Source organism: Manis javanica, chromosome 7 (assembly GCF_040802235.1).
Source record: "Manis javanica isolate MJ-LG chromosome 7, MJ_LKY, whole genome shotgun sequence".
NCBI classification, from domain to species: Eukaryota; Metazoa; Chordata; class Mammalia; order Pholidota; family Manidae; genus Manis; species Manis javanica.
In genome coordinates, this window is record NC_133162.1 from 120,501,217 (window position 1) to 120,526,729 (window position 25,513).

The following is a 25,513-nucleotide window of genomic DNA, read 5'->3' on the forward strand; positions in this document are numbered from 1 at the left end:
TAGCACATGAAAAGAGGGGTTTTCTGTTTTATTTCATGCATCAGACATTTCTTCACATTCTAATTCTTCCATATGGAAATCCAAATACATACTCAATAAACATGAGAATATTTATGAATGATACTAGGAGTATTTCTTTTTTACTATTAATTAGAGAAGCAATATTTGTAGTCTTTAATAAATACTTTAAACTCTTTAAAATGAGTTCAATATTTTATAAAATCCTTACAATAGCATATTGTGGTTTTGAGGCTATTCCCGGACTAGTTTTCCCTACTTTGTCTATAGCCTGATTTTCTTACTTTTGACTTTTAATTTTTGTACATATTTTTGCAAAGACCTTTAAGTCAGGTCACAGCATGGAAGGAATGTTTATAGTATTCTTAACAGCTATACATGTTTATACCTGCTGAGATACTGAGTCCATTTCTAGGAAAAACAATAAAGCAAATGATAGACCAGTATACTTTCCCCCTAACAAACAGAGGGCATTAGGGAGATTTAGGGAACTTTTATAGTATTCACTGGAGTCTCAGATGCGGAGAAATCTATCAATGAGGAAGCAGTCACCCTTTATCACTGGGCTTTCATGTGTGATTTGTCATCCTGAGCCAGAGCTTTCATTTAGGCTAACATCCCATCCACGCTTCTATTAAACACTATGTGCAGCCACAGCTGAAAGCAACACAAGGTTTACAGAGGCACTCACATCGCTCTGGTTTCTGGCTGTCTTCAAAGAGTGCAGCATCTTGGGATCGTCATTAATGCTGAGGGCTCCGATCATTTTCCCTTTGCTTTTCTCGTAGTCTTTCTTGTACATCACCTACAAAGACACCACACGTGCCAGATACCACCCAACAGGAAACATCCCAGAGGCCCCCACCCAGGTGCCCGGGCCACACTCACATCGCTAGCGATCCTGCTGTTGGCTTTGGCTGCCAGCAGGGGAATGGCGTCCACTTTGATGTTGAACTTCTTGGCCTTGCTCTTCTCCCAGTCTTGCTTATAAACATTCTGGACAGAAAATTTCAGCAAGGAATTGTAAGAACATCTAACATAGATTCATCCAGTAAAAAATAAATGCAGAATGAAAATTTATAATATAGATTTATTTCCCCTATAAATACCATTAATTGCAATGGCTATATATATCTATTCATTTACTTATCATCTGGCTTATTCCCCCAACACCAAATAAGTATGATACAGTCTTTATAATGTTCTATAGACATCAGGATAGCACAGTACAAAGGAAAATATAAAATGACAACCTCTTGGACAAGGTGAAGTGTAACATTTTCACGAGACATCTTGCAAAATTATAGAGATTAGTAGAGGGGTAATTGAGACAATAGCTCTAAAGGTAACAGAGAGTATGGAATCTTATAGCTAAGAGTCTTAAGGGTATTTAGGCCTTAAAAGCTCCACTATACTCTCTGACATACTTAATAATTGTTTTTTGGCATAACTCTTAATCTGGTCTTTTAAAAATACCCATAACATCTCCCTCTGCATGCACACAGAAAGGCTTTGGTACTTACATCACTCAGGTTATAAGCGTTGACTCTGTGTTGGATAAATTGTGGAGCATCTGCTGGAACATTGCATTTGAACTTCTCACCTTCATGTTTTGCTTTGTAATTCAGCTGAAAAAGAAAAGTAGAAGACATCCAAACAGCTCAGGGTCAGAACTTCCTTGAATTTATGTAGGAGAGTATATAGCTGAGTTATTGCCACCCCTTTTACAAAAACGCCTCAGAGATAGTTGATTCAGACAAAGTACAGCCCAGAGCCCAGAATCTCACTCCCCCTTTCAGCATCTGGTGTTAACCAAACTTTAGGGCCTCGTTTTGGAAATGCTTCACAGTGTATGTATGGGAAACTCATAGTCTGATCTAATCATGTAGGCTGTGCCTTGAGAACATGAACAGTCAAAAGTATGAAATTCTGTCATCAGAGCAGTAACAAAAACAATGATAATTATGAATATATTGTCAGCACGATTAAAAAGATATGCAAATTCTTACTAAAAATACAAAATATGGTACTTTATTTAACTTTTTAAGGTGACATGAGGCGGAAGGAACGGAGCGTAAAGAGGAATGAGGCTGTTGATTTTTGGACCTGGAAGAAAAAACACAGATTGAGTATTGTCCAATAAGCACCTTCCAAAACAGAGCCCATGGTGAGGCCAGGTCAACAGGAAGGGCATATGGTGACTGCGCACCGCACACAGCACCATACTATTCTGCAGCTTGCCACATTCAGGTGGGTCAGTGACCTTGGTGTTTAGACATTCTTTCTTGGCAAAATATTAATATGCCAAGCAAGGTTGTATATGAACTAACATGAATCCTGGGTTATACTGATAACAATGCTTTCTTTACCAATTGCACGTAAGCCGATTTGTGTTACTACAACATGTTTTATAGTAGGACTAAGGGTATATTTTGTTTTCTTGTCTTGAGAAGGATATGCTACTGTGAGTCATGTTAGCTCTTTGCTCCTCTGAGAGCCGCCTACAGATCAGAGCAGTAGCGTCACTTAGGAGCTCATCAGAGTCAGAATACAGGGTCCTGACAGACCTGCTGAATTAGAATCTGGATTTCAACAGGGGCACTGGGTGATCCACATGACCGTGAATGTTTGGGAAGCACTGCTGCTCTTCCCTGATCTCGGCACAGCTGGACCATTCTCCTTCAGATCTTCCTTGACCACCCACTCTAAGGTGCCCACCCAGTCACTCTCATGACACCCTATTTTAATTCCGATCATCTCCCTACAGTGCACTTCCTACCACTGCCTGATGTCCTTCTTGCTTCTTTGCTCTTTGTCTTTTTGTAAAGTCTTTGTTGGCAAACTCAAGAATGGGAAAATGCTCATCTTATCACCTACCCAAGTGGATGCTTCTGTTGGTGGTGTCTATTTAAGTTGTCAAATGTTTTAGTGTGCATTATTTTGGCATGTAGAGACCCTAATGGGCAAAGTCCCACAAAAAGTTGGTGCTTCATTTAAGAAATATTAGCTATTTTTGTCATTGCATATCACCATTTGTTCTGAGGATACAATTCCCTCTAGTGGCTTCATTTGCACTTTATTAAACAAATATTTAAAAAATGACACCGTTGGGATGATAGATGAGCCCATTTAATGCCTATGTTTCAAATGAGCAAAGTATTCTAGGCCACCCAGTCTTGCATAAGTCAAGGCACTTACATCGCTGAGCTGTTTCGTGTTCCTCTGTGCTTGCAACAGTACAGGTGTATCGGTGACAGGAGTGAATTTGGTCTTGTCTGGATGAACTTTGTAGGTATGCTAGGAGAGAGAATACAGGAAAGATATCAGGTAGATATCAGGTATCCACCTTAGTGGATAAAATGAAATGACATTCATAATACATGTATATTCTTGTACCTAACACATAAAAAATTTTCAGTACAAAATGAAGTTTCTTTATTACCTGAAAACTTGATTGATAGCTCTCCCTTCCTCTCTCTCCAACTCTCTCTCCTGAGGTTGCCTCTAAAATGGTCTCCCAGCTGCCAACCAGCAAGGACATCAAACTTCCATCTGCTGACGCTCTCCAAAGGCTCTCCTCTCCGTGGGACTTGGTATTCAGTCTAAACTGTATCTTGGCTTACGAGCCCCACCCTAGGGTATCGACTCCTCCTTCATCTCCTACCATTTCCTCTCATACTACTGTGCCCCTCTCCAGTACGCTTCAGACACCTCGACCTTTCAATGCTCTAAGTGCCAGCTAGTTATTACCTGGGTTCTCCTTCCTGCTGCCCTGACTTTGATCCTGACATGGCTGCACATGCTGGCCTTAGCCCTTCTTTGACCATCTAATCTACAGCGCCCTTCCAGTGTCTCTGTCCCACGGTATCCTATTTGCTTCCGTAGCATCATTCGACATTAGTTGTCTTATCATTGCTGAGATATTTCTTGTTTCTGTGCTCTTTGCTTATTGTCTGTCCCTCCCTCCACACTCCCCAAGGGGCACACCACCTTGTGCCCTCTTCTTTCCCAGCACCGAGGACAGTGTCTGGGACAACTATCCCTCATGTAATTTGTTGAGTGAATGAATGAACACCTCTCTCTCTCAGTTGTTCGTGTTCTCCCTTTCCCCTGAAGCCATGTTTATAAATGAACATGACCTGGTGGACGTAAAGATTCATTAAACCTGAAACTATCTGGTCACAAATAGGCTTCTTCACAGTAATTTTTGCATCTCCCAATTCCACCCAAAAGCCACAATTTTAAATGTAATACATCTTGTTAACCATTAGATGGGGGATTGTAAGCTCTGCTAAGTTTACCACTAGATGGCACCAGAATCCCAAACCCAGTTCCAAGAATTCAGGGCCCATGACTTACATCTTTACACTGGTCCAGCTTCTTGATTGCTTCATATTCCTGTGTTATTGTCTGAGGGAAATAGCATTTCCCTTTATCTTCTTCATATTCTGCTTTGTAATTTTTCTATAATGAGGGAGAACAAAAATAGATCGTGATTGGTGTTGTCCCCAAACAATGTCACAGAGAAGCCTGAACAACAGTCTTCAAACTTACGTCATTGTTTTGAGCTGAAACTCTCATGCAGTGTGCTTGATATGGGTCCTCAGGGCTGCCTACATAATGTCCCAGCATATTCTGTACATACCAATCTTTATACCTAGCCTGAAAAAGAAGATGTATGTAACTCACATTGACAGTCATTTGTCAAGCAGCAGCAAGCCCTCAAACCCAGAGGAACCGTGGCTTTTCGAACCTCACTAAAGTTCTTCAGCTCAGTATCCAGCTGGTACTTAGGGGTCTCGCAGTAATTCATGCTCTTTGCCTTTGTCTTCTCATAGTTTTCCTTGTATAATCTCTGTCAGGGGAAAAAGAAAATCAAAACAATAAGGGACAAATACATGTGATGGTATAAAAGCCATTCACATCATTGCTATACTTTAATCAAAAAAATTTCCTTTCTTACCATTTATTTTCTACAAAGCAAAGCAACAGATGGACATGGCAGAAGCTCATGTCTTGTATCCTGCAGTCTGCTAACAACTACAGGTATGTTTACATTACTTCTCCTAATGTGGCACAGCAGAATAAATCAGCACACCAAATGCTTAAGGTTCTCGTCTTAAAGTAATTCTTCTCATGCAAATATGTTTGAAGGAAAATGAAAATTGTTAACAGTTCATGATGACTGAGGTAAAGGTATATAAGGTGGAGCTCAGACACTCAGGCGCACGTAGTCCTAGAAAAGCGTTCAGCTCAGCACGAGAGGAGTGCACAGTTACAACAGCTCTGGAAGCTGGCTTTATATCATGAAGACCTAATAGTTCACTTTAGAGCAATAGCACAGGAAAAGAGGAGTTTTTCTTTTTATTTCATGCACCAGATATTTTTTCACATTCTCTGTAATTCTTCTATATGGAAATCCAAATATTTACTCAATAAACACGTGATTATTTATGAATGATCCTGAGAAGGGACTATTTTTTTTTGCTATGAATTAGAGAAGCAATATTTATAGAGACTTATTGTATCTTTAATAAGTACTTTAAACCCTTTAAAGTGAGTTCAATATTTTATAAAATCTTTACGATGGCATACTGTGCTTTTGAGGCTATTTCCCGACTGGTTTTTCCTACTTGGTCTATAGCCTGATTTTCTTATTTCTTGACTTTTAATTTTTGTACATATTTTTGCAAAGGACCTTAGGTCACAGCATGGAAGGAATGTTTATAGTATTCTCAGCAGCTGTGCATGTTTATACCTGCTGAGATACTGAGCCCATTTCTAGGAAAAACAATAAAGCCAAAGATAGTCCAGTATACTTTCCCCCTAACAAACAGAGGGCATTAGGGAGATTTAGGGAACTTTCACAGTATTCACTGGAGTCTCAGATGTGGGGAAACCTAGGAATGAGGAAGCTAGTCACCCTTTACCCCTGGGCTTTCATGTGTGACTTGTCATCCTGAGCCAGAGCTTTCATTTAGGCTAACATCCCATCCATGCTTCTATTAAACACTATGTGCAGCCACAGCTGAAAGCAACACAAGGTTTACAGAGGCACTCACATCGCTCTGGTTTCTGGCTGTCTTCAAAGAGTGCAGCATCTTGGGATCGTCATTAATGCTGAGGGCTCCGATCATTTTCCCTTTGCTTTTCTCATAGTCTTTCTTGTACATCACCTGCAAAGACACCACACGTGCCAGATCCCACCCAACAGGAAACAACCCAGAGACCCCTGCCAGGTGCCCGGGCCACACTCACATCACTAGCGATCCTGCTGTTGGCTTTGGCTGCCAGCAAGGGAATGGCGTCCACTTTGATGTCAAACTTCTTGGCCTTGTCCTTCTCCCAGTCTTGCTTATAAACATTCTGGATGGAAAATTTTAACCAAGAAATTGTCAAAAATGATATAAATATTACCACATTTTAAATACTAGAGTAACTCAATACCTTTTCTTAATACAAAACACACTGACTATTTTCATTGATAAGAAATCATGTATATTTAAATCATTCCCAAGCTAAGGCTTCTAATTTCTAAGAGCAAGCTTCTCTACTCTCCAGTAGAATTTTTCATTAAAGTAACTGCATTTTAGTTATCATACTAACATTTGATTTCCAACACTGAATATGTTTGGAGTGGCACAAATATTTTATAGTTTATTTTTTATGATCCAAAGGAGTCACTTCATTTGATCTCTAAGTCCTCTGCAAAGGTTAGTTCATGGATCATTACAATATTCAGTGATGCTATATAATGTTTGCACTTATAAAACTTTTGAAGAAGTTGAGACTCCCCTTCCCAATGATAATTTGTCTTTCCTTTATCATTAAACCTGCAAATGAAAGAGAGTGGATACTTCACCTCTGTTTTTGAATAGCCTATATCCTTGTTAGTACAAGTTCTCTACATATGGAAATACATATCACTGGTGTGAAATATGGACATTGTAAGTGAAAAGTAAATTGAAATTGCATCTTAAAAAATTCAGATCCTGAAAGAAAATTAATATAGTTTAATATAAATGAATATATGACTAAAAGATCTAACACTGTGATTTGCAATTTTGCAATTAAACATACATGAGCTGTGACATTTTGAGGGTTGGTTAAAATGTATTAAGATTGTCTAATTGTATGAAGCTACTTACAAGACTGCTACACACATTTTATAAGGTGAATTCAAAGACACATGGGTAGAGGCATAGGAGCATGATGCAAATGTTAGATGTTCTTCCCATCTCTAACACGGAAATGTTTATTCAGTGAAGCAATTCAAAAATAAAAGCACAGGTTGTCAGCATATCATATGGTATAGTGGGAGAGGAACTTACGTCACTCAGGTTATACGCGTTGACTCTGTGCTGGATGAAGGCAGGGGTATCCGGAGGTATGTGGCACTTGAACTTTTCATTTTCATGTTTTGCTTTGTAATTGAGCTGAGAGAGAGAAGGATTGTGGGGAAAGGGAAGGGAGAGAGTGAGCCCATTCATCCTGAAGAATTGTTCCAAATGCAAAAAAAGCTTGTGTGGAAGGTTTCATAAAATAAAGTGTTAAATACAATTTGTTAGATGACAACTGACAAAGTTGTTAAGATCAAAAGAGCAAGCCAGAGCAAAGATAGGTGACCCTGCACTGTTGACGACCTGTGCACTGGACGGGGGAGAGCTGTCACCACACCCGTCACCGTGGTGGGGCCCTAACGAAGGAGGTGGCTCTTTCATGAATATGCCGCCTTTCCCAGGCATATCACAATCGGCCCTGTAGATTCTGAGGAAACGGGGCTTTCTTCCTTTTCACTGTCAATGCTCACTTTCCGGAGATCCTTTTCTAACAAACCCTATTATGTCCCCTTACATACATTATGGTGTGTTGCTATTCTAATTGAAGCACCCATTTGGCCATAAATCTGCAGAGGTTACTTTTGTTGTTTTTTGTTTTGTTTTGTTTTTTTAGTTCAACATGAGCTTGGAAATTTATACTTAAAATTCATATGAAAACAATTTCTCTCAAAGACTCCATTTCCCAAAAAAAGATTGAGGGACAGAAATCCTATGTGTTGAATACCTCCGGTGGGCCAGGGTGTGTACTATATCCGTATCTACTTTCACTTAACCTTCAAAATAACCACAAATTATAGAAGGGAAACATGAGACAAAGAACAGTTAAATAATCTGCATGGGCTTCCAGGTCATGGATGACAGAGCTGAAATCCGATTCAGTTTTGTCTCACTCAGGAACTCATGTTCTCTCCAGTACATCGATCTACATTAGCTTTCCTTATAGAGCCATTTTATTATACTTTTTATCCATCCAAGAAGATCAAAGGCAGCTAAATAGGGAAATATTTTAGGTGATTACAAATATATACAAGTTAAACTTGCTAAAACTTACAGTCTTTTTTGTAAATGTGACGAGTCACTGGAGTTTATGTATAGAGTTATATGTTATCCCTCAGAACCGAATTTCGTGGATATTTAAGAGAAACTTACATCGCTCAGTTGCTTGGAATTGACTTGGGCCTGCACCAGAACAGGAGAGTCAGTAACTTGAGTGAATTTTGTCTTATCTGGATGGACTTTGTAGGCATGCTGTGGAGGAAAAGGGGACTCGGTTTTCACAGGATCACTTACCACACCCAAGATGGCCTGTATGTCAAACAAGCGGAACCCCAAGCCTCCAAAGGGTAAAAAAAAACAAACTTGTAGTTAATAAAACATTTTTTTTCTAATCAGTTTGCATCTCCTAGAGAGATGCTCTTACACCTATATACAAGAAACATGCCTGTATCTTCGGATTACCAATAACTCTTCTTTGGGAAAATGAATTAGAATTAGCTCTTGAAATGTACAAATGACAACAAGGGAAAATAGTATGTCTATAAATGTTGTATAAAATAAATCTGGTTTTTCACAATTTCCTTGCCTGCATTTACTTATGAATGTGTCAAGATTTTAAACATCTCTTGACCACTAGAGGCTACGGTGGGAGTAACATTCAAAATCCATACCACAGACTTACGTCTTTGCACTTATCTAGTTTCTTCATGGCTTCATATTCTTGAGTTATGGTCTGGGGGAAGAAGCCTCTGCCTCTGTCCTCTTCATATTCTGCTTTGTAGTTTTTCTGTGAAGAAAATTAATCAGGCATTAGGAGGCAACCATTTTATTCATGCCACAGAAATGTGTAATTTGGAAAGTTAAACAATTGTCTTGGAACTTACGTCACTGTTTTGAGCTGCAATTTTCATGCAGTGTGCATGATATGGATCCTCAGGGCTGCCTACGTAATGTCCCAAAATATCCTTTACATAGGCATCTTTGTATTTAGTCTGAAAGACAAGACACATTTCAGTTATTTATGGGGGAAATGATGTTTCTTTTCTCTAACAGAGAGGTGAGTGCAGGATTGCTTACATCACTAGTGAAATTCTGCAGAACTGTATCAAGCTGAAATTTGGGGGTCTCGCAGTAATTTATGCTCTTTGCCTTTGTCTTTTCATAGTTTTCCTTGTACAGTTTCTGTCGAAGAACAAAAATCAGTTAAATAGATTCCTGTCTCTCCCACGCTGATTATAAATAACAGTCATACTTCCCAACACTAAACAAAAAAAGAAGAAAGCGATTATCTGTCGAATGTCTTAAAAGTTGACACCCAAATGCTGGAGTGTCATGAATGATAAGCCTTTTCTATGAGCAATTATTGTGAGCCTAAGTGTTCACCATTTACTAAGAAAAATTAAGAACTCCATATGCTGCCTCAGACCAAGCCCTCAGTCACAGAGATTCTTGGTATGTTCTGCTCCATCTCCCAAATCCCATGCTCTTCCTTCACTAGTTGTGCCACATGAAACAGGAATATTCTGAGCAACAGTGAATTTTCTGATATCTTTGTTTAAACAAACCCTCATGACAAAGTTTAGTATACATTGAGAAATACACACTCTTTTCCTCCTTCTAGCAAGGAAAAAAATCCCTTAGTACACAGACAGTACATCTTAAAAATCAGGTATATACAGTAACTCAAATCATGAATCTACGACCTCTTCTTCTCTGATAGAATTTATCTTCAGCTCTGACAATAACCACAAACAATTATCGAATTTTAAAATGCACAATTGGTTAAGCGATCAGTCACTTTTCATGTGGGGTTTGGAAATTGTGAATGGTACTATTCGTTTCTGATATTTTTGTCTTGCTGTCTTTATCAACAAAGTATGATTTGAACCTGGGCTTTTGCAGGTTTGATAAAGATGACCTTCACTGGGGAAGCAAGAGACAAGTTTTGCACTGATTTCCCAGCAGAGCCGTTTGAACAGACCCACTGACCCCCCCCTCTCACCTGCCTCCCCACCCACACTCTTCAGTCACATGTACACATTTCTATGATGCTGACTTAATTCAGGGACAAAGAAATGATGACTAAGCCACATGGAGAGCCACATATAATCCTCAAATACTGAGAAAACTTGATACAACGTAACCATAAGGGAAAAACTCAACTGACCACATACTTGGTCTCTGTTTATATGATCAAATTGGTCTTGGGCTGTTAGTCTTTCATGAGAGGTCCAATTTCCACTTATCTGATCTATTTTAAATCAAATGGATTAGTCAGGCTCTTTAACAATTCCACACATAGAAATTCCTGTGAAGACCTAGGGAGCCACCTTTTAAGTCCAGCTGTCAAAAAATGATGGTTTCTAGGGCCAAGATGTGAGGAGGAAATGGTGGAGGTGGAAAAGAAATTGTGAAACCCGGACATTTTTATTCTCCTGCAGCCAGCCCAAAGAACACAAGGGCAGCGTTCAAAAGCAGCTTCATCTCCCCACATGTCCCCTTTCAAAATTTCCCTCTGTCTCTGTGAAAATCACAGTGCATCTCCCACAAAGTACTCTTTGCCCATACAGAAGCACAAGCACCTGGAACCTTAAGCAAATGATTTTCCTGCACATTGAACTAAATTCACAAGCCCCAAACTGACACCCACCCTCCTCAGGGGCACTCACGTCTTCCTGTGTGGTTAAACAGGCCCAGAGAAACTGCTACACCACAACCTTAAAATATTTGCCAAGTTACACTTGCATTTTGTCATTATAGAAGGAAGAGAAATTTCATGTCTCCTGCAGCTAAGGTTAAAAAAACACTTTTTGACAAGAATATACTTACATCACTCAAGACCTCTCCTGCCGCCTTCAGCTGCCTGAGCAGCGGGTTCTCTGAAGCAGGAAGCACATTATAATCTGCTTTTCCTTTTTTCTTTTCATAGTCTTCTTTGTATTTTACCTGTAGGAGTGAAATAAAGAGATAAAGTAACTCTCCAGGTTAATTTTGCTCTCGTCTCTATAATGGGTTTTATGGTACGGTTGCACAAATCAGTGTTCTCTTTAGAAAAATGGCAGCTTGACATTTTATAAACAAAACATTCATAGTAACTCATAACAGCAGCAGAAAAACTACATAAATTCACAGGGTATCTTTTCTTCCCATTCATTTATTCATTCAGAAATATCCACAGGGTATGCCTGCCTCTGGGACAGATAGATACAAGGACCACATGAGCCCTGCCCTCAAAGAGAGAGACACACACACACATAAATAATGGGAGAGAGAACGACCACAAATAATGACAGCACATCATGTCCCAGACATCTGCTGCTCCAGAGCCCTCATTCGGCTCTTACCTCCAACTGTCTACCTGCCAACACATGTTTGTGTTGCAGCATCAATCATCTACCCTTTTATGCCTCATCTGTGACTGTGTGTATGAGGACATGTGTATATAATGTACACGCAGGAGGAAGAGGAAGGGGCTGGGGCTGGGCCAATGGTGGCGACCTCACCTTTTCCTTCTGCACTTCTCACTCTGTCTTTAACACCAGCTATAGCAGTGGCTTTCAGTGAGGGCCCTAAGGCCCCTGCTAGGAGTGTGTCCAAGGGGAGGAGAACAGGAAACTGATCCTAGATCTGACTGTGACCCCGTACCAGCCGTTTACGTTTAGGCAAAATAACCATAGAAGATAGACATCTTCAAAGAATCCTAGATAATCTGCCAACATTTAAGAACATCGGAAAACAAACACAATCAGCTTGGTCTCCAAAGGCAGGAGATACACAACTGAAACACAACCCACATGGAGGACTCGTAAGGGATGCTCTGCAGGAATGGAAGATATAACCTCTCTATCTCACAGAACTATGTGTTTCCTTGAAAAATGGAGACAACCAGGAAGGAAATTCCACAAACCCAGCCATCCCTCCACCTGCTTCTGGCATATGTGTGCAGCCCCCTCTCCTCTCCTGTTTATGGATGAACCATGAGCACTTGTGGCAAAGCTGTGTCCCGTCTCAGGTGGCAGATCTTTCCCCTTTCACCTGCTCAAGGACATCACTCCAGCTGCTTCCCCTTTCCCCTCGCTTCCATTTTCCCTCTACACGGGAATTTTTCCTTCTGCATAGAAACATGATGTTTCTGTCTCCCGTCTTTAAAAACAAATCCCCTTGGTGGGCATGCGGAAGGCAGCATAGCACAGAGAAGACAAGTAGGGACTCTATAGCATCTTACTGCACTGTTGGACAGTGACTGTAATGGAATATGTGGGGGGGACTTGATAATGGAGGGAGTCTAGTAACCACATGTTGCTCCTGTTAAGTGTATATTAATGATACCAAAAGAAAAAAAAGAAAGAAAGATCTCATCTCAGGAAAAAAACAAATCCCCTCTTCACCCACTTATTACTCAGCTACTACCTATTTTCTTCTTTTCTTTTCAGGAAAATATTTTGGAACAGTCGAGTATACTCATATTCTTCAGTTTCTCTCCTCTTATTCACTCATGAACTCTTTCTAAGAAGACTCAACCAAACCCTGCCTGTCCCGTACACCACCGCGCACTAATAGGCCGAGTTCAGGAGCCTCTGACACGGGTGACCGCTCCCTTCTCCCTGCACTTGCTTCCCAAAACATCACTGTCTCCTGACTCTGCTCCTGCTTCATCTCACTGATGTCTTCACATGGAAGCACTCTGGAGTTGAGTCTGTAGCATTTTCCATCTATATTCACTGCCTTGATGGCCTCCAGTCATCTACTATCCACATGCTGATGACCCCCAAGTTCACATGACCTTCCCAGAGAGCTCCCCTGATAACCCAGACTCATATAGTTTACTGCCCACTTGACATTTCCATTTGGATGCCTAAAACGCATCTCAAATCTTACATGTCTGAGGCTGAAGGCATGTGTTCCCTCCAAAAAAATTATTTGCTCCTTCCACAGTCTTCCCTATCTTGATAAAGGGAAACCCCATTGTCTAGATGGTTGGACCAAAACTTTTCTCTCATACCCTACATAGAACCCATCAGCAAATCAAGTCGGCTCTACTTTCAAAATAATTCTCATCACCTGTCCTGCTTGCTACCCTACTGGTCCAAAATGTCACTTGCACCTGGATACTGAAAAGGTCTCCTAAGGGATGTGACTTTCCTGCTTTCACTCCTCTAGCAGAGTCAAGGCCAGGGTTAGAATCAAGTCTGACTGGCTTTGAAGTTTATGCTCCTTCCAGTGCCTGACCTGCTTTAGAATGCCAAGGAGTCTGACTGTTTACCAGTGACTCTACAGAGTATATGAGCATGTCCATGGATTCGTGTATCTTGTCTGTGACTAGATTCTCACCAGTTATAGGAAAATGAGAAAAATAAGGGTAGTGGAGAGTGTCTGTGTGTCCACATTCATATAAGTCTACTAAATGTCTTTTCTTGAGGGGTCCTTCTGTCTGAGATTACAGCTTTTCTACCTCTGGATATCAAAATGTCTTTAAGAAATATTGAAGATGACAGCTGAGTGTGGTTAATGGTCACATATGGCACATTTTTTTTAGATTTGGCAGCCCTATTATAATCCCAAAGTACTTTATTTTTGTTGTTTCCCAAAGAACCCTCTTTTACTTCATTATATACAAAAGCAAGAGTTATAGGAAATTCACCCACACCAGGGCCATCCAGACAAGTGACAGCGTTTCCTCATACCTTGCTAGCTGCCAGCCCAGCTTGTTTATTCACTTTGTACTCTGGGGTTTCAGTCTGCATGAAGTAGATCTGGTCTTTCATATTCTCAAAGTCTTCCTGGTATTTCCTCTGTAAGACATTAAACATACTGGAGAGTTGCTGCGGAGACAAACTGTGCAAGAGGCATACATGGAGGACAGAGGACATTTGGACAAGTCACCAAGCTTGGCTGAAGCAGGTCAGATTATGGTGATAAAATGTGGCGCCATCACAAAAATGATTAGCGACTTAACAGATTTGGAGCAATTGTATTAGGCTGGAAGACAACTCTAAGAAAGAGTTCTCGAAGGATAGGGGCAGGGAACTTAAGAGAAAAGAAAAGAGGACTTAATGTTTCCCATGAGGAAAATCAGGGAAGAAGCTGGCCAGTTTCATAAATGTATTGTTTGGGTTCCCCAGGCAAAGAATAAATTTAAAAGGGTCCCTTTAAACTGTACTCACTTTGAAACTACTTTGTTCCTATGAAAACTGAAGCAAGAATAATGGAATCTGATCCAAACAATATTTTTCAAAAGGAAGGATTGTGTGGTTTCTTTCTCCGTAGGAACTACACGAGTCTTGACCCCAAGAAGAGGCACGTGGACTGATAGGTTCAGGTGCCACTTCAGAGATGGCAGGTGGCAAGAAGTCATAAAAGAAAAAAGAGCCACCCTCTCAATCTAAGGACACGTGGCCATCCCTTCACACTTACTGTGCTGATGTTATCAGCATTCATTCTGGCGTTTGCAACTTCAAAGCAAGGCGTCTCACTCCATTTGCCTTTGACTTTATTTTCATAGTCTTCCTTGTATTTTTGCTAAGAAAAAGAAGAGAGGCAAAATCCAAGAATTGGCAAATAAGACAGCAAATCGAGGGGTCAGCTTTTAAAAATATCTTGGCCAGGCTCTTCCTGGGTCCTAATGTCTTCCAACCTTCCAATCTAGTGGCAATTTACCAGACAAGAAAGTTAGGTGAGGGGGGAGAGGTACTAATTCCCCCTCTTCTTGCTGAGTTTGGGAACTTCATTCACTTAGAACTCATGGGTGTTCCCCGATGTTTGAGGGAGGAAAGTCAGAGGCATCCTCCATTTATGTTTCAGTTATAATAAAACCACTCAATCCTAGATTTCCATACCAGAGGAACTGAGCCATGAATGTCTGAGCTTTACCAAAACACCTAGTTATCCAGAAAGTAACACTGCCACAAAATGTGGCTTCAGGACTAATGAATAAGACTCCCTAGTTTAGATGTGAAGAAATTTTAATGAGAACTAACAAGTAAATTCAAACATTGAATTGCTTCCCTATCTTCCTCCCAAGCACCATCCCACCTGAATCTCAAGCGCTGAGCACTCTTGAAGAGAGGAATTTTGTCTCCTTCATTTTGTTCTCCTCAAAATCTAACACAAAATGCAGCACATAGAAATGACCTCATAAATGTTTGCTCAACTGCACTAAATTGAGCTGAGTCTATGATATGTGGTTTTGAACCATCCTGTCCTGCATGTTCTCAGAACAGAATTAACCCAGCCAACCCCAAACCTGGACACATGAGCCAGAGCCAGAGCTAGGTTAGAGCAAGGTCCCCTCCTTGCCTCATAGCAATTTGTTAACATTCACAAACACTGGCTTTCAAAGTGTTTGCATGCCTATACTCTCACCACATTTTGCAAGGAAAAGAATATGGTTTTCTGGTATACCTTTAACAGATCCTATACCAAGCAAGAGTTATGTGCAGAGCCACTGGGTCTGAGTTAAAGGATGCTCAGCCCTCTCTCAAATGCCCCATATCCTTTCTTCTCAAAAGGTTAATGTGCAATAAATAGCCAAGTGGTTTCATAGCTATAAATTTTAGAGGTCTGAACCTAATTTCAGAAGCTCTGGGCCGAAGACTTGACTATGATTACCAAAGGTGTAATTCAGCCTCTCAAAGCTTCAGTTTTCTCAACCACAAGTGCTGGCCATAATAACAATACCTACATAGAGAATTGTTGGGAAGATTAAATAAGATTATACACTGAAGAGTGTTTTGCAAACTCTACAGTGCTAAACAAATGTAGGGTATAGTAATTGTAATGATTACAATGATGACAGTATTATTATTATCAAAACAGAGAGTAAGAAACTAGAGAAAAGAAAGTTGCAACTGTGTGTGCATGTGGGGTGTGTGTGTGTGTGTGTGTATAAATTTTTCAGTGGGAATCTTTGTTGAGATAAGATTTGTCAATTAACTTGTCTACCCTCCTCCTTAAAGAATTGAAGTCAACTCTTTCGCCTGTCAAAACTGACTGAATTCAATGAGTCAAAGCTGATTTTTCAATTTGCTAAGACTGCCTATGGAAGTGTTTCTACCCTTTGGAGAACAGACCTCTTCAGAAATCTGATAAGGTTACAAAATGCCCATAAACACTTACAACCTCAGAAGTTCATGCACCCCAATCTATGGAGGAATTGGGGTCTCCCAATCTACATTCTCTGTGGCATACTCCCTTCTTCTGCTTGCTGTCAGAGGAAGAAAACTCTGGGATTAAGGGCAAGGGCATTTGGACCTGATGTCTCCCACACTGAGAGAGAGAGGACTTAGTAATAGAATTTGAAGTTGAGAAGGCAGCAGATATCCTTCCTGAGGTCCAAAAGTTAAGTTATTATAGAGAAACAAGAATCACATATATAGATTTATTAAGGAAAGCTGAGTAGGAGATTAATTCTCACAGTGAGAGATAGATGTTTAATTTTTAAAAATACACTAAAACAAGATGCAGAAGAGTAGAAGACCACCCAGTCCCCTCATCCAAAGTCCTTCCTCCCTTCCTCCTCTTCATGAACCACAGCTTGTTATTTCCTGAAACCCAGAGCCCAAATGGGTCAGGGTGCAAGCTGATCTCTCCAGTCCACTGCTGAACACTCCCAAGTCTGGGAAGATTTTCACAAGAAGGGAGGAGGCTGGAGATTGTTAACTGCAGAGGAAGTTATGGCGTCTCCTTCATCTACAGGTGGGAGAGGAGATGAAAGGATAAAGGCCTGCAGCTAGAGGAATGAGGGACGGCAGCAAGGCCTGAGTGTTCATGTGGTACGTGGAGATGAGATTAGCCATGTTGTGGGGGATGTGGGGGCACAGTCTGTCCAACTTTCCCTCCAAAACCCTACCCTAATCCTCTCCAACTCTGTCATTTTGGGAGGCAATTAATGGAAGCCTGGAGGCAGGAATTGACTTAACTTCCTCTAGGATTTTGTGTTTGTTCATTTAACAAAGTTCACTGGGTCAATTACAAGCTCTGGGACACTTTTTGTGGGCAAGAGGGTAACTACATATCAACAGATGTAGTAAGATTGTTTCCCCAAACCACAGTCCCCCCTCCCCACAAGTCGGCTGACAGTGTTTTCACTGGACCACATATTAGGCACCCAATGTCCTTCTTAAACACATGGCTTCATTTTACACTTACAACATCTGCATCTGTGTTTGATGGTCATCAAATGGAAGGAATACAAAGCCAATTGGTTAACCACACTTCTATTTTGCTGTGGTAGCTAAACACTTGGACTCCTTCATGACAACACTGAGACTTTATTAATGAAAACATGTCTTCTCAATGGGGGTAGACAAGGTCCCAACTGGTATTTTCATGGCCCACAGATCATGGGCCTAACTCAATCAAATCCTTCTGGTGAAATCAATGGGAAGAAATATATAAGAAGCTCCTAAATGCCTTGGAATTTCCTGCATGATGGAAGTGCTTTTTGGTGTAATGAGAGCTCCTGGATAGCTTTATGGTATGGGCTGGTCACCAGAAAGATCAAATCATGATTAGAAGCTTGGAACTTTCTGCCCTACTTTCATCCTTCGTGGATGGACAGGGGCTGGAGACAGAGTTAATAATCAATCAAGCCTACATGATGAGGCCTCCATAAAAATCCTTACAGAAAGGAGTTCAGAAAGCTTCCAGGTTGATGAACACATTCACATGTATGCAGAGTGGCCCACCCCAACTTCACGGGGACAGGAGGTCCTGAGCTTGGGACTCTTCTGGACCTCACCCAATATACCTCTTCATCTGGCTGTTCATTTATATCCTTTATCATAGCCTTTATTATATAAGAAACATCAGTTCATATTCCCCTGAGTTCTGTGAGCCATTCTAGCAAATTATCAAACCTGGGGATGAGGTTGTGGGAACCCCAGACTTACAGCTGGTCAGTAGGAATTATGGGAGGCTCAGACTTGAGAATGGTGTCTGAAGTAGAGACAGTCTTGTGGGTCTGAGCCCTTAGCTTGTGAGATCTGACACTGACTCCAGGTAGTGGCAGAATTAAACTGAATTGTAGGATACCCAGGCCTTGTCAGAGAACTGGTCGGTATGGAGAATAAAACCACACATATGGGGTCAGAAGTGTCATTAGTAAAAAGGAGAGGAAACAGAGTTTTTCCTTTCAATTCTAGATACCAGTTGCATTCCAACCTGAAATCTTATGTTTTTCCTATTGTGGATCTTTTTGTTATTCTGCAAGGGCAAACCCAGCCCTTGAAATGCTTTCAAAGTAACCAGGGTTCTCATCCAACTCCAGGTGGATGCTGGAGTGGTGCAGTCCATAGGCTTCTAATGCAAGCCACCACTGTAATTCTAATTTTTTTAGTAGTCATATTCAAAATATAAAAGAGCAACAGGTGAGAAATGAACTTTAATAATATATTTTACTTAACCCAATGGATCCAAAATATTATCATTTCATCAATATAATCAACATAAAAACAACTAATGAGCTATTTTACATGTTTGTTGTACTAAGTGTTTAAGATCCAGTGTATATTGTACACATATAGGACCCTCAGATCATATGAACACATTTCAAGTGCTCAACAATTGTATGTGGCTGGTGGTTGCTATATGCAAGAGTGCCATTCTAGACTGACTGGCAAGCCTACATTAGTGGAGAGACTGATTATTAGGGGATTCTGAAGTTGATGTCAATCACTTTCAAATATCCACATCACATACTCAAATAAAGTAAAAGAATGTTGCATAAGTCAGATATCTTCTAAAATATGCTTTCAGTAAAAATTAAAACTGTATTTACTCTTCTTTCTAAATGACTATACTTGAAAGCAGCTTTTTCTGTTTTGTCTAAAAAGATCTAATGACCTTTGTCTAAAAAAGTTACTTTCTGCTTAGCCCTGGGAAAAATTTCAGGTTCCTTGAAATCCTATTAGTGAAATTCTATTATACTTACTACATCTTTTATCCCAGTAGCCCTAGGTTATTCAGTTAAGTAATCTGTAATATCAGACACTAAACATCACCAAACAGACTTCATCATCCATAACTTCTTGTCCTTTTCCTTTATTGGAGACATCCTTTCCCAGAAAATAATTAAACAATATAGAAATCTTGAGGTTCCATCAAAATTCAGGCAGAGGACCAAACTGAGATGCAAATCCATAGACGGCAAAGAAAATGAATTTCAAAGCAGCAGTACCCAGGAGAAGGTGGCCTGATTTGAACCAATTTAAAATAGGCATTTAGCATGGGCCTATTCATCAGTGGAACATCTGTCTCTCTGCATTCCTTGCCAGGGCTAGTCCTCAGAGCTACTTTACCCATCTAAATACAGGTGAACTGAAGCTGTTTGCTAGGGCCTTAGATGTTAAGGGGCTCACTGCCCCTCGCTGTCAGACTAAGTCGTGTCTGAGAGAACACTCATGTGTTCTTATTCCTCCAAAACTACATGGGGTCTTCACCTGAATGAAATCATCTCCTTTGTGGAAACACGTGGTTATTTGTTTCTCTATTAGTATCAGTCCCCGTAAGTCAAAATGTCAAAAGACATCACAAATATGGGCTCTGTGTTCAAAATGCGGCTTTTGCATTTATCAATTACTGAATCATCAAGCGGGTGAACATTTAATATGGCTCCACCGTGTTAATGGATGTGTTTGTGGCAGCGTGGTTAGAGGCATCTGCAAAAATACTCTTGGTGTTTGTGTTGCATCTTTAGGTTCACCTTAGTTACTTTCTCTGATGGTCGAAATGATTAACCAAAGTTTTCAAGGGAGACGGTGTCCCAGACCTATTTACTTACCTTGCTCACTTGATTGGTCACTTTCTTGGCAAATTCTATATCTGGAGGATCTGGCAGAGATGTGAACTGAGCTTGCTGTTCAGCCAGACCTTTTTTGTAGGCAATCTGACAGAATCAAAGAGAGGAATGAATACTCATGAGCCATACAAAGTTAGTCTACTTCCCATGTTCCTTTTATTGGCATCTTGAAAAAAGATGATGTTTTCAGCTTTATGTGAAGGTTTAAGTTTTAGCGTATACCACGTAACTGTAATGAATCCTTACAGATGTTACACCAATTTGCTCTTGGTATCACTGGTGACATCTATCTCTTTGCATCTTCTCTCTTCTCCAAGATTATTGGTCCTAGATCTGTTTCCTCCCATTTATCTCCATATCATGATTTGCAATTGAATAATTCACTTAATCGGCATCCTCAACTCTGGACCTCCTGTCTTTACATCACACCCGCTAGCAAACCCGCAGCTCTGGATCGACTCAACCACACCCTTCTGTTCTTACATCCAGGACACTGAGTGCTACCGAAGAAAATCACACCACTCTATAGACTGGATAATGGTAATGATAAGCAGGGTTAAAGGGACACTGGAAGAAGGTATGGAGGAGGGAGAGGGAGCCTCTTGAACCTGGGCCTTTAGCTTGAGATCTGGGTGCCTGCTCAGTGATATGTTCTGTGGAGCTCAAGTGGCCAACACTCGGGATTTAGGGTATCCAGTTACCACTTGCCCTTTCATGAAGCTTGAATATCCCACTGTGAGTCTCTGGTCAGTCTCTATTCCCAGTGGCTAACCTAAAACTCCAACAGTGTCCTGAGCTCCCCAGTCATCTCCACCTTACTCTCAGCTTCCTCCTTCATAAAGAATGGCTACAGATATACTTCTCCTTCCCTGTACATCCCCGCCTCCCGCACCTGCTGCGTGGCTCAGAGAAGCACCCCTCGCAGGGCGTGACTCCTGCACTCAGGGTGCTGCTCCCTCCAGTGGTCCGCTGTGCCTAGCTCCCTCAGTCACCCCTCCTCTTTCTTCCAGCTTGGACCACTCCCTCTTCACTGGCTGCTTTCCTTCAGCTTATAAAAGTCCTCTCTTGCCTTAAAATGGACATCATGTCTGTTAATCACGCATCCCCTTCCCTCTTGCCCTCCTTGTTTTCTTCACTATCAACTCCTCTAGCTTTTTCTTCCACCAGTCTTGACCCCCACCCACCTCCAGCAATTCAGAACTATTCACAGACCCCCGGGTACAGGTCTCTAGACCTCATTCCTCCTCCTCCCTTTCCCTGCAACGCCCTAACTCTACCCTCTCCATACCTGCTTGTTCTCCATGTTTCAGGGCAGGTGTGTTTTCCCTCTTGAGCCCTCCCTTGGCCTGATGACCTTTCCTGGCATCTGATTCAACTTGGCCCTTAACTCCTTCAAAGGAGTTACAGGTTGACACTGTAACTGGTTGTATACATGTCTGTCCTTCCTTGGACTGTGAGTTCTGGACTCTCTTTTGAGAATCCTAGTGGCCTGCACAGTCCCTGACTACAGCGAGGGTTCAATGACTGATTTCTCAATGAGTGTTTTATACACTAAGGTCATTGGGGGAAGTATGGAGAGGAGCATTAGCCTCTCAACTCTTGCACTCAGTTGTAAAACCTCTACATATTAATCTCCTTCCACGTAGCAGTAGTCTTATTTATAAAGTAAGGGGGCTGGAGAGTTTTAGTGTCCCAATCATCTTCTTCATGTATTAATTAAGTTTAACTATATCTTATCTTAACAATAGCTCCCTAGTGCCTATAACAAAAGCTTTCATGAACATCAAATCAATTGGGACATAAATGACAGGTTTTTAAATGTATTTATGTTAATTCCACTGCCTAATTTCTTTTAAGTAAGTGAAGATTTTATTTTAGGCATAGGACAACTAGTATTTTCCATGGCTAGTTAAGTCCTTAGAGAGAAAGCAACATTTTATCAGGAGAAACACTTATTAAGTATGACAAACTGTCAAGAATGTTCAGAAAATCAGATCTAGAAATCCTAATTTCTCAGGAACCTTGTTCACAATTGCCTAGTTAGAATTCTGTACCCTGTATCAGCTTAAAGACCCTCTTAGTGTTTGCAAAGTATTTTGTCTCTAAATAGAGTTAAGAGGGATGCAGGAAGAAGGTACAAGCGATGGGGAGGGAGGCTCTGACCCCAAGTCCTTAGCTTGAAATCTGCATGCCTATCCCGTAGTATGTTCTCTGAACAACAGCTTCTTGGGATTCTGTGCCCAATAGTTGTAGAAGCTCATGGTGCTGACAACAGTATTAATAGGCATGTTGGTAACCTGACATTTAGTGCACACTTGGTCTGCAATACAAGTAAAAGCCACATCTTAACTGCCAAGTTTTTCTGAGCAAGGATGGGTAGGTTTTACTTATTATATTCTCTTTCATTATGTCTCTTACTGAGATATCTCAAAAAAAAGGTGGTTAACTTTAACTGCTCAGAGTTCACAGCACTAGAGTGGCATGGAGGCAACCCTTCATCTCTCCATTTTATGGATAAAAGGAGACGTTCGGAGATAAAGCGTTTTCTTGGAAACCTCTCCCTAGGTTTTCATGACATGGCATTTCTTGGTTTCCCTTCAACTTCTCTGACTGTTCCCCCTCCTTTTGCTGGCTCCTTTCCAGATGTCCTGACCCTGGGTGTCCTCCAAAGCTCTGCCCTTGATCATACACTGTTCTGTCTCTCTCATACACTTTCATATCTTGAACTGTCACTTTTATTCTAATGACTCTCAAATATTAATCTCTTGTCCTGATCTCATACCTATGCAATAATACCAAATTTCTAATTTACCATAAGATGTCTTGCTCTGAATGTTCCTTCAATTATTTCAACTCTATTTCTCTTTCCACTAATGCCTCTTTCCAGTTGTTCCTCTATACGCCCAGATGACCAGTGTGTCGTAAACTCACTTGACTCTCTTCTCTCCTTCATCTGCAATATCCAATGTCCTTCACATGCTTATTGCCAATATATCCACCATACCAATTATATCCAAATGCTTATAACCTTCAGATTCCTTTCTTCCTCTCCTCTGTCCCTGTCACTCTGGGATCCATCCATATTACTGAAAAAGCCTTCTACGAATGATCACATTCTTTCCTAGTCCCAATCTACCATATTGTCCATCAAAATTTCTCCAGATTCTACTTTTACTATATGGTTTTCCTCTCCAAAATCTTGTGATGCCTCTTATTGCCTATTATATCATGCTAAATCTATTTTGCTTGGTTTTCAAGGTCCCACTGCCCATTTATTACAAATACTTTCCTAAGTAGGCACCCGCAGCCTTCAGTTTCTTTGTCCCTTAAAACAGAAGTCATTGCACCTCTGTCCCTTTGCTCACGGGCTCACTCCTCTGGAAATGCTTCTCCTGCTCCTCGCTGCTCATTCTCTCAAGATTCCCACTTCCACACAGCCTTCTCTGATTCCTCACAGGTTTCCTGTCTTTCTCTTAACAAGTATTAGACTATAGGATTTGTGGTTTTTAAAAACTTTCTCTTATTATTTAATATATAACATTTTTATCTTACCAGCCTGATTAAAAATTCTTGTACTTTTCTATCCTGCTGGGTATGCATGTATAAGGAATTACAATAAATAACTATTGATTGCCTGATAAAGGTCACACAACAATATTTATATTCATGAGATATAGAAATAAAAAGCTAATCTTAAAAAAGAAGCAAGAGGTCTCTCTACATGTTAAAATTGGTGTCATGTACTAGACCACCTTAATATTTTGTTATGCTTTTTTTAGTCTCTAACTTAACCTATGGAAGGATAGGAGTATATCTGTGCTATATTTTAACCAGTTATATACAAAGTGGGATAGAAATATGCCCACTAAATTTGCAGGTGATATCAAGTGAGAGGCAATAAAAATTAGACCTCAGAAGGTGGAGAGACCATCAAATGAGCAGGCATAATTCCAGTTGGGGGCAAGATAGGATCCTAAGATCCACTGGAAATGAATGCCAACTGGCTTATTAAGTCCATATTGAATGGAAGAGGTTCCAGGGTCTGGCTGAAAATTGAGTGAAAAATAATTTGTCATTTTATAATGTAACACTCCCTGGAAGAGCAGAGCGGTAGTCCTTGGATTTTCAGTCTGGCCTCACGCAAACCCAGGGGTCAGGAAGTCAAGTACCGCAGAACACAGGAAGTGCTCAGCTCCGCTGGGGCTCTCTGCTCAGCTGCTTTCAACCGTAAGGCCTCTATTAGGCCTTTTAAGTTCCTCTAATAAACAGTTTTCAAGGGCTATGATGCTAAAATTATAACCAGAGAGACTGCTGATTTTTTACTAACTCCAAAAAAGCCTCCACCCAATGGCAAGAGCTATTTGTGATATGACTGCAGCAAACACGTTTGGACAAGCCTGTTAGTCAGGCCCCCCGAGCAGAACAAGGGAGACACAGCACAATTCAGCCATTATAGTTAGAACAGCGAATCAAAATCCTTCAGTATCATTGCTCACTTCATACATCTGGGAAGGTGAGACTGTGATCCCAACAGTCTTTTTAAAATGCACTTTATTGTCGTAGAGAAAATGTCAACTCCAGCCAAGCGGACAGAAAAGCGCATGTTCTTATGGAAAGAGCAATGGTTTGGGACCACAAGACCAGGCTTCTAGCCTGGGTTCTGCCGCTATCAGGTTCCTCACTTGTAAGGGGATGGGACTAAATTATGTCTAATAGACATTATAAAATCTAACTTAAATTAGATAACCTAAGTTATAATGATTCTAGACATATTCCTCTGCAATAATGGCATTTAGCATTTTTTTAAAGAAGAACTGTGATAAACATTTTAAAAAAGAATTGGCCAGAATATGTAACTCAAGGTCCTGATTCCTCACTCCCAGTGGTGCCAACTGCATTTCACTTACATCACTGAGAGCTTTCTGGGCTTGGGCGACCCTTCTCAGCTCCGGGCTATCGTTATATGGGTAAAACAAGCTCTTGTCGGCGTCCCAGTCTTCAGTGTACAGTTTCTAAATCAGAAAAGAGTAAAAAGTTATGAGAAAGTGAGATCATACTTAGATGAAATACATGATTTTTAATCTATCCACAGTGGCACAAAGAATCAAGGGCAGGGTAAGGGCAGAGGTAAATGGAATTCACAGATAATCCCCCACGCCCCCTTTCCATCCTGTCCAAGTCATATTTATTAAGAGCTTGCCCTGCTCTCCTGACAAACCTTACTTACAGACAGGTAAAGGTATCTGATTGTATTTCACCTCCTCTCTGGGACTTTACTTGCCTCCTGCAACAAGTACTAATGCAGGTGTAGGGAGCCAGGAAGCACTTACCAGGGTTTCTGGCCCCACATGAACCTTGAATG

The 25,513-nt window shown here is 40.8% G+C and overlaps 1 protein-coding gene across 30 annotated transcripts in view; it reads right to left on the bottom strand.

Annotated features, from left to right (window-relative positions):
• Positions 1-25,513, bottom strand: part of NEB (nebulin) — a 199,472-nt gene that overhangs the window by 163,781 nt on the left and 10,178 nt on the right. For all 30 annotated transcript variants that reach the window (XM_073241429.1, XM_073241446.1, XM_073241444.1 and 27 more), the window contains 19 exons: positions 25,059-25,163; positions 20,134-20,238; positions 14,769-14,873; positions 14,039-14,146; positions 11,184-11,300; positions 9,432-9,536; positions 9,239-9,346; positions 9,037-9,141; positions 8,508-8,606; positions 7,350-7,454; positions 6,277-6,384; positions 6,081-6,194; positions 4,772-4,873; positions 4,573-4,680; positions 4,378-4,482; positions 3,217-3,315; positions 1,542-1,646; positions 907-1,014; positions 710-823 (listed from right to left, as the gene is read on the bottom strand). In XM_073241429.1, the coding sequence (XP_073097530.1) occupies positions 710-823; positions 907-1,014; positions 1,542-1,646; positions 3,217-3,315; positions 4,378-4,482; positions 4,573-4,680; positions 4,772-4,873; positions 6,081-6,194; positions 6,277-6,384; positions 7,350-7,454; positions 8,508-8,606; positions 9,037-9,141; positions 9,239-9,346; positions 9,432-9,536; positions 11,184-11,300; positions 14,039-14,146; positions 14,769-14,873; positions 20,134-20,238; positions 25,059-25,163 (2,025 nt within the window). The remainder of the gene's footprint in view (positions 1-709; positions 824-906; positions 1,015-1,541; positions 1,647-3,216; positions 3,316-4,377; positions 4,483-4,572; positions 4,681-4,771; positions 4,874-6,080; positions 6,195-6,276; positions 6,385-7,349; positions 7,455-8,507; positions 8,607-9,036; positions 9,142-9,238; positions 9,347-9,431; positions 9,537-11,183; positions 11,301-14,038; positions 14,147-14,768; positions 14,874-20,133; positions 20,239-25,058; positions 25,164-25,513) is intronic.